The 9,929-nt window shown below is 33.5% G+C and overlaps 1 protein-coding gene across 1 annotated transcript; it reads left to right on the plus strand.

Moving 5' to 3' along the window:
* Window positions 1-519: 519 nt before the first annotated feature.
* On the plus strand, window positions 520-8,494 carry LOC143921309 (uncharacterized). Its single transcript, XM_077444557.1, has 2 exons — window positions 520-600; window positions 4,068-8,494. The coding sequence occupies exons 1-2, from the start codon at window positions 520-522 to the stop codon at window positions 7,947-7,949; spliced, it is 3,963 nt and encodes a 1,320-aa protein (XP_077300683.1). The 3' UTR covers window positions 7,950-8,494.
* Window positions 8,495-9,929: the final 1,435 nt, after the last annotated feature.

Below are 9,929 nucleotides of genomic sequence, written 5' to 3' on the forward strand. Positions count from 1 at the left end.
ATAACATTACTATGAGTGAACGCTCTGCTCCCCGTTAATTGGATTTTCGGTCATATCAAGATATGTAACACCGGTTGTTTTACTCGTTATTATTTATTTTTATCTCAACACCGAAGATACGCCGAATATAAAGAGTCATTATTATCTTAACGTCGAACCGGTCCAGCGTACAGGCCTAACAACTCGAAGCTCCCATTCACACGATATCCGGAAGCTTCGATTGAATCAATAGCAGCTCTAACTTTAACTGTTTACTCAGAATTACCGATGTATATTTAGATGATCTGCTGATCGTGCTGATAATGAATTATCACGGCATGTTTGGGAATGGAGGAAGTTCGAAGATATACGCACGCGTAAGTACATACATACTTACATATATACATATGTATGTATGTACAATCGAATGTGCAAAAAAAAGGATAGATATATAACGAGAGTGTTATATTTCTTGTATGTACAAGAGATAGGGACATGCTAAAATTGAGATAAGGTTTACAAGCGTTGAAAGGTATTGAAATGTTTTTTAACGTTTTCAAAACTCAATCCATTACAATTCAAGCGTTGAAAGTGAACTGTCCATTAGGCATCAGCAGCAAGGTAAAAATATATTATAACATCATATAATATATAACCTAGAATTATAATTATAATTATAATCTTTATTTATGTGTATTTATGTGTTTATGTGTATATGCATGTATAATTTTTGTATGTTTATGGATGTATGTAATGTATGTGTATGTGTATGTATTTATATGTGAATATATATATATATATATATATATATATATATATATATATATATATATATATATATATATATATATATATATATATATATATATATGTGTGTGTAGGTGTGTATGTATGTATATGTATATATGTGTATTTTTATATTTATGAATGTATGTATGTGTATTTGTGTGTACGTGTAAGAATTTGTGTATATATGGATGGTGTACATATATGTTTATATAATTGTCTTTGGCCAGGAAGGTGCATTGGGTTTACCTGTTAGGCCTTCTTGGTGTAAATAAAATAAAAAAAATAAAATAAATAAAATAATAGAATATAAAAGAATTACCATTAAATTTCAATATTGACTCAGTCGATAAGCTTATCGCGATTGGAAATGCACATTTTTTGCGGAAAATGTGTATCTATGTGTGTATGTTTGTGTTTAATATTAAATATACATATCTAGGTTTATCATTTATAGGCGTCTAAGTTTGAATTATACATACATATAATGTTACAAACATTTTATTTAATACAGAGTTTAGATATTCTAAATATAAAATTGGTTGGTATTTTGTTACTTAACATTACTATATAAATATTATAAAAATAAAATAGATATAATTAAAAAGGTCAAGATAAAATATTATTAAAAAAAAAACTTCTGGTTTACGAATTCTAATTAAAACCTTATCGACATTAAGTTGGTATATAAGAAATATAAATATAAATTTTCAGCTCTGTACATGTTGTATGGTGGAATAAATCGTGTGGTCACAACATTTTTGACGTCTCTATTTTTTTCCTTTGTTAAAATTATTCTAAAAATTGTATATCGATGTTTGTAATTGGCCAGGAAGGCACATTTGATTTTTTTAGTATTAAGCTAAAACTCTTAGATATGAAATTTCAGTTCAATACATCGAAAAGTTTCGAAGAAAAACTCAAATAAAATTGATTCTATAAACAAAAAGTACTAATTTCGGTTGTGTTAAAAATATTTAAAATATTATTCGAAAAAAAACCGGAAGCGGGATTTTTTATTCTTGGAAAAGTCAAAAAAGTTGTGAACACACAATTTTTCCTCAGCACTGAACGTACAAAATTGAAAACTATTTTTAATTTTTTTATATACTTGCATAGAGTTGATAAGTAGTCACCGGAGCCTGAGGGGGCCGTGTATTGTTCAAAGGTTGTAAATGCATTGTTAAAGGTTTGCCTAACAATGGATAGCACTGTGACTATCCTACCTCTATTGATAAGGTTTTGGTGAGAAAAACAATTATTCATTATTTTATTTTGACCTTTTAAATTATTTTTTTAGTTAGTGGTTTTACCCGGCTTCGCTCGGTATTTGTAATATAAACCACGTACAATCTAATAGTAAACATTTGATTAAATTTATTTGAATATTCATTTGTACGATGACGTCTAGGATTTTACGAACCAAGCAAACATACAAAGTCTGTTTCGAAATTATATATTATACATTTCATTGTGCAATTTTGATTTTTATATTCCTCAAATACATAGATAAAGTCGTGGATTGTCACATACATCCGATTTATTTATTTAACGTTTTCTTGATACGACGAAGTATTTCACTAGATTTATCGATGGAAATCTAAAATTCGCGTTTTTTGCCCCGGCCTAAATAGTACATGTAGAAATAATTGCTATAAAAATCAAAGTGTATAAAAAATATGACCCACCAAATTCGTAGGTTATGTTCATAAGCGTATACATAAATTACATAATCGCCAATTGTATCTACTATTTTAAATATGTTTACTTATATTACTTATTATTATATACATATGTATCATATTAAAACTATATCATATGTATAAAATTATTTATCCTTTTTGATGAAATCATCTAATTATTTTCATACCATTATGTGCGTATTTTAATAAAATTATGTATTTACTTTTGGCCGCTTGGGGTTCAAAAATGGCTTCACTGCAATCATTGTCAACTTTTGAAATTTAGATAATTGGAAAATCCATAACATATCAAAAATATAATAGATATATCAACGAATGCAGTGATTTTTAAATAAACATCCAATTTTTAAGATTTTACAATGCTTATGATAATAGAAATAAAATAAAATAAATTCCAAACAACAAGAAGTACATATGTATGTTGAAATATCTATCCTCTACCATCATCTATAAAAAAATTCGGATGTGACCAACCCATGATTTTATCTATGTATTTGAGGAATATATGGAGGTTAGAAAACATAATTCAATATTGAAACGTACAGACATATTCACACATACCGGCAGCATTATGAAATACTAATAGCTGTGATAGCATTTTCGATAAAAATGGAAACTTGCACAAGACAAAAGTTCTACTTCCGGTTTTCCAATTTTGTTCAAATTTTTTTTATTACTTAAAATAACCTTTAGTATTGTACACAATAAATATCAAGAAGATTAAAATAATTTCAAAGGTCAAAATTAAATAATGAAATATTGTTTTAAAACAAAAATACTACTTCCGGTTTACGAATTCTTACCAAAATCTTATCAGCTCTAAACATACATTATACAAATATAAATTGTACATACATAATACAAATATAAATTTTCAGCTTGATACGTTCATGGGTGTGGACATAATCGTGGCTACAACATTTTTGACCTTTCTAAGAGGAAAAAATCCCACTTCCAGTTTATAAAATTTAGTGATTTTTTTTTATTTTCATCACATTGATACAAGAATTATATTTGAATTTTCTTGGGAAGAGCACACATGTATAAGGGGTCGAAAACAATTAGAAAATGTTCGAACTTTCAATTAAAAAAATTCGAACAAAATCCGACAACCTATATTCTAGAAAAATCTAGATCTTTTATCTTTTGTAAGTTTCCCTATATTTGCGCTCAATTTATATCGAAAATGCTTTCATAAGCAGTATGTGTGAACGTGTATGTATGTTTAATTATTATCACATTTTGTTTTGTGACCTTCTTACATTCCTCAAATACATTTTTTTTAATTTAAAATGTTTTGACCTTACATTTACATATAAAATTGGAGTGTCTTTTAAATTATTTAAACATGTTTATTGAAATGAATCATGTATTTTAATTGTTGGTATTGCGTTTTGATTGAAGGTGCGCTACGTACATATTATACAACATAATATGTACATACTTACGTAGTATAATCATATTTACAAAACGATGAAAGCGTGTCCTCAAATATGTATGTATACAACTGTATAATATATTTGAAGGTTTTAATTGTGTTATGCAAATGAGTTTGTCGTTATGATGTCTTATTAATAATGACCACTTAATCAATTTCAGATGCGACTGAAGATACTGCTCATTCTAACCCAGTGCTTGCTGATGATCCATGCAGATTGTGTTGACAAAAACATATGCAACCAGACCGTGAACTTTATACCAGCCGTCACATCGAACCAATGCCCAAATGGAAACTGTAGCCAGCCAATACAATCATGCAACTCTCCTGACTGCTACCCTTCGAGTAACACGTGTCACGACACGTGCTTGGTGAACTGCGGTGGAAGTTCATGTCACCAAAGATGTGACGTCTCCTGTCTACCTGTGACACAAGCTCCACTTGACATCTTGCCGGTGACAGACCTTCCCCCATTTACGTTAGATACGAATTTATCGCGACTTGTACGAGTGGATCAACCTCAAAGAATCATCGGGGATAGCTCTGAAAACATTAATGATACAGATCGCCAACTTTCAAGCGACGTAAATTTGACCAACATCGTCAACAGCACTATGTTGATCAACGTAATCACAACTATAAACAACTCAAATGTGAAGCACATACATTTGAAGGGATCTAGTGATTCACACACTGACACAGACGAGAATAATAAATGCTGCACAGTCATCCAACCGAAAGTTTGTAAAACCTTAGATAGCATTGAAAAGGGCAATAGGTTGAATAAATGCGTACGTAGGAGACATTACACTTGTGGCAAAGTCTGCTCTTCTCAAACTGTCCACGCACAAGTGAGGCAACCCTGCAATGGACCACCTTCAACTTGTCCTCCGTCTGTAGCTTACGTCCCTCAACCGGAACCCAGATGTGTATATCAAGCTGATTGGCCTTATGTGAAATGTGGAAATCAGAAATCTAACTGTGAAGGATGCTACGATCATTATGGGTATGGATTTGAACGGTTTTATGGAAATGTGGCACCTGATTGTGCCGGCTGCTATGATGATGGACACGACGTGGGAGCTTTATACAGACAAGGTCCACATTATAGACCGGGGTATTATCATTCTCCTCCCTATTTTCCGGTTCAACCAAGTAATATCGTACATCAACCTATTATAACTTGTGGAATCGCCGGTTGTTTCGGCAATGAGTTGATAGATCCTGTATTTGGAGCTGCATCCTATTCTCCTTATTCTTCTTATCAATATCCAAATTCGATACAGTCTAATATTTACTATCAACCTCAAACGATATCTAATCCTTATGCACCAATCTTTACAAATACTTTTGCTACCCCTAAAGAAAATTCATTTGTTGTTGAACCTTTAGGTGAAATTGCACCAGTGAATTCCAGTGACAACACTGTAATTGAAGCTCCATCCTATTCTCCTTCTTATCAATACCCAATTTTGATACAGCAACCGTACCCTTTCATGCAACTGAATCGTTTAATGCAACCGTACCCTTTCATGCAACCGAATCATTTAATGCAACCGTACCCTTTCATGCAACCATATCCTGGAACTTTGCCTGAAAATGGTGAAACTTTGCCTGAAAGTGGTAAAACTTTGCCTGAAAGTAGTGAAACTTTGCCTGAAAGTGGTGAAACTTTGCCTGAAAGTAGTGAAACTTTGCCTGAAAGTGGTGAAACCTTGCCTGAAAGTGGTGAAACTTTGCCTGAAAGTGGTGAAACTTTGCCTGAAAGTGGTGAAACTTTGCCTGAAAGTGGTGAAACCTTGCCTGAAAGTGGTGAAACTTTGCTCGAAAGTGGTGAAACTTTGCCTGAAAGTGGTGAAACTTTAGCTGAAAGTGGTGAAATTTTGCCTGAAAGTGGTGAAACTTTGTCTGAAAGTGGTGAAACTTTGCCTGAAAGTGGTGAAACTTTGCCTGAAAGTTGTGAAACTTTGCCTGAAAGTTGTGAAACTTTGCCTGAAAGTGGTGAAACTTTAGCTGAAAGTGGTGAAATTTTGCCTGAAAGTGGTGAAACTTTGTCTGAAAGTGGTGAAACTTTGCCTGAAAGTGGTGAAACTTTGCCTGAAAGTTGTGAAACTTTGCCTGAAAGTGGTGAAACTTTGACAGAAAGTGGTGAAACTTTGCCTGAAAGTGGTGAAACTTTGACAGAAAGTGGTGAAACTTTGCCTGAAAGTGGTGAAACTTTGCCTGAAAGTGGTGAAACTTTGCCTGAAAGTGGTGAAACTTTGCCTGAAAGTGGTGAAACTTTGCCTGAAAGTGGTGAAACTTTGCCTGAAAGTGGTGAAACTTTGCCTGAAAGTGGTGAAACTTTGCCTGAAAGTGGTGAAACTTTGCCTGAAAGTGGTGAAACTTTGCCTGAAAGTGGTGAAACTTTGCCTGAAAGTGGTGAAACTTTGCCTGAAAGTGGTGAAACTTTGCCTGAAAGTGGTGAAACTTTGCCTGAAAGTGGTGAAACTTTGCCTGAAAGTGGTGAAACTTTGCCTGAAAGTGGTGAAACTTTGCCTGAAAGTGGTGAAACTTTGCCTGAAAGTGGTGAAACTTTGCCTGAAAGTGGTGAAACTTTGCCTGAAAGTGGTGAAACTTTGCCTGAAAGTGGTGAAACTTTGCCTGAAAGTGGTGAAACTTTGCCTGAAAGTGGTGAAACTTTGCCTGAAAGTGGTGAAACTTTGCTCGAAAGTGGTGAAACTTTAGCTGAAAGTGGTGAAACTTTAGCTGAAAGTGGTGAAATTTTGCCTGAAAGTGGTGAAACTTTGCCTGAAAGTGGTGAAACTTTGCCTGAAAGTGGTGAAACTTTGCCTGAAAGTGGTGAAACTTTGCCTGAAAGTGGTGAAACTTTGCCTGAAAGTGGTGAAACTTTGCCTGAAAGTGGTGAAACTTTGCCTGAAAGTGGTGAAACTTTGCCTGAAAGTGGTGAAACTTTGCCTGAAAGTGGTGAAACTTTGCCTGAAAGTGGTGAAACTTTGCCTGAAAGTGGTGAAACTTTGCCTGAAAGTGGTGAAACTTTGCCTGAAAGTGGTGAAACTTTGCCTGAAAGTGGTGAAACTTTGCCTGAAAGTGGTGAAACTTTGCCTGAAAGTGGTGAAACTTTGCTCGAAAGTGGTGAAACTTTGCCTGAAAGTGGTGAAACTTTAGCTGAAAGTGGTGAAATTTTGCCTGAAAGTGGTGAAACTTTGCCTGAAAGTGGTGAAACTTTGCCTGAAAGTGGTGAAACTTTGCCTGAAAGTGGTGAAACTTTGCCTGAAAGTGGTGAAACTTTGCCTGAAAGTGGTGAAACTTTGCCTGAAAGTGGTGAAACTTTGCCTGAAAGTGGTGAAACTTTGCCTGAAAGTGGTGAAACTTTGCCTGAAAGTGGTGAAACTTTGCCTGAAAGTGGTGAAACTTTGCCTGAAAGTGGTGAAACTTTGCCTGAAAGTGGTGAAACTTTGCCTGAAAGTGGTGAAACTTTGCCTGAAAGTGGTGAAACTTTGCCTGAAAGTGGCGAAACTTTGCCTGAAAGTGGCGAAACTTTGACAGAAAGTGGTGAAACTTTGCCTGAAAGTGGTGAAACTTTGCCTGAAAGTGGTGAAACTTTGCCTGAAAGTGGTGAAACTTTGCCTGAAAGTGGTGAAACTTTGCCTGAAAGTGGTGAAACTTTGCCTGAAAGTGGTGAAACTTTGCCTCAAAATAATCAAACATTGCCTTCAAGTAATGGAATTGTATCTCCAAATAATGAAATCAAGCCTTTGGATAAATCTGATGGAGATAAATCTGATGGAGATAAATCTGATGGAGATAAATCTGATGGTGATAAATCTGATGGGGATAAATCTGATGGAGATAAATCTGATGGAGATACACCTGATGAAGACAAATATAATGAATATAAGCTTGATGAAGATAAACCTGATGAAAATAATTCTGATGAAAATAATTATGATGAAAATAATTATGATGAAAATAATTATGATGAAAATAATTCTGATGAAAATAATTCTGATTATCATACTTCAGGTGATTATACAGATTGAAAGATAAAAACATACAGATTGAAAGATAAAAACGATTTTGTATGATAAATATAATTTTTATAAAAATAATTTTGTATGATCTTTTTTTTAATAAAACATTTTGTACATATGACTATTGCACATATGACATTGTACATATTACTAAGATTTTTGACAGTAAATGTATGTACACAAGTATGTACATACATATGTACATACATACTGTACACTTTGATTCTATGTAACATTTCATATTAAGTATGTTTGGAGCCAGAATCATCTCAGATGTCTTCAACCACGACGAACTTACTTACTTATACTTAAAATTATACTTTCAATACGACGAACTTATACATACATTCAATAATCGTCTTTAAACTTGTGCAGTAATCATTTAGATACATTTTTTCATGAACTTTATTTCTATTGTCTATTTGATATTCACTGCTAACATCAGCTGTGGATTTTAATACTAAAATATATGTATGTATTTTGAAAAACAGATTGAGATGTACAAAGCTGTTCCAACAAAGTTATATAATGTAAGTATTTTTAATAAAATATAATACGAGAATTATTTTAATTATTAATAGAAACAAACCAATTAATTTTCACTTCACCATATCAAATATTTGTACAAATATTTGATATCGATTTTGACCAGGATTTCATCCCACAGCCCCTAAAATAGTAAGCAATTACTAAATCACATCCATATAATCCACATATTCAATATTTCACGATGTATTCAATAAATTATTACCACCCGCCCACCAATCCAGCCCATCGTGGTACATATGTACACGCACAGACGCATATGAGAATTCACTCAGCAGATACGACGACAACGTAATTGCGTAATTGAATATATAATGCAATAAGCGTAAGTAGCCTACGCGGATAAAAAGACCGAGATGATCGCTACTGTAGCATTGCAGGCTACAGCGAGAGCTTTCGCACGCTGAAAAAGCTCGTAATAGAGATCCCGGAACATCCCCCCGACCACCCACTTACGCGTGTATGAGTATGTATGGGTGTATTTAGTTTCACGAGCACTTTGTTTTATTGGCATGAAATGAGTCGGTGTCGGTGTGTATCTAGGGGCGGTTTACTGTCGACCGTTTGCTACCACCCCAATAACATCCCCTTTCTCATCTCCCTCCCCCCCATTCTCCGTTTTGTCATACGTATGTGGGTATAAAATTCAAATGAGATTGTGAGCATGTGCTTTCTCGATAAAAGCTTCCGCCACTAATATGTACGTACCCTCTGTTGCTACTTTACGGTTGACTTTTTATCGGTGATCTTAAGGCCTGCTAATAAAATCTGTATGTGTTTGTGTAAATATTCATTTGTGTTTTGTATGTTTGTCTCGGTTATGGAATTTAGTTAATATGTATATGTACATATATACATATATATGACGTTGAATGGTTCAGTTGAGCTGAAACGAACAGTTGGAGAAAATGATTATTTTTAAAGTGTTGGTAGTAAAAAAATTATTGGGGAAATTTAGAGGATGCTAAGAGAAGTAGACGAGCTCAATCTGTGATGCAGTTTCCAGATGATATAATGTGTACATATATGAGCATATGAATATTCTCTACGAAGATGTTGGGATCCAAATTTAATGCTGGATAATTAATGTTTTATATACAAGTTACTACACGAGTGTAAACCAGTTGAAAATAACTAATAAAAAAGGTCAAAAATACTATCAGTTCTTTTTATTTTTATTTTATTATTTTATTTGATTTCATAGAACATGAACACTCGCCTTTAGAGATCACTGAAAAGCGACGAGTGTACTTATACAGATGCAATACAATCAATATACATAAGCATTTTATACAAACATCCAAAGTGACAGCTATGGAGAAATTTTTGCAGCATTTTATAATCAAATTTGCGAACCTCAATACGCTGAATAATTTGATATTAGCAAGATAGATAGGAAAGGAGTTGCCAAATTTACAGGAATCGTTTCAATGAAAATCAGAA

Source organism: Arctopsyche grandis, chromosome 13 (assembly GCF_051622035.1).
Source record: "Arctopsyche grandis isolate Sample6627 chromosome 13, ASM5162203v2, whole genome shotgun sequence".
In the NCBI taxonomy this organism is placed as follows: Eukaryota; Metazoa; Arthropoda; class Insecta; order Trichoptera; family Hydropsychidae; genus Arctopsyche; species Arctopsyche grandis.

What these genes read in the sequence shown, in the direction of transcription:
- LOC143921309 (XM_077444557.1), top strand. Translation starts at nt 520, where the DNA reads ATGTTTTTTAACGTTTTCAAAACTCAATCCATTACAATTCAAGCGTTG. An exon ending in CATTAGGCATCAGCAGCAAG is followed by an intron (nt 601 to 4,067) that starts GTAAAAATATAT and finishes AATCAATTTCAG; the next exon opens with ATGCGACTGAAGATACTGCT.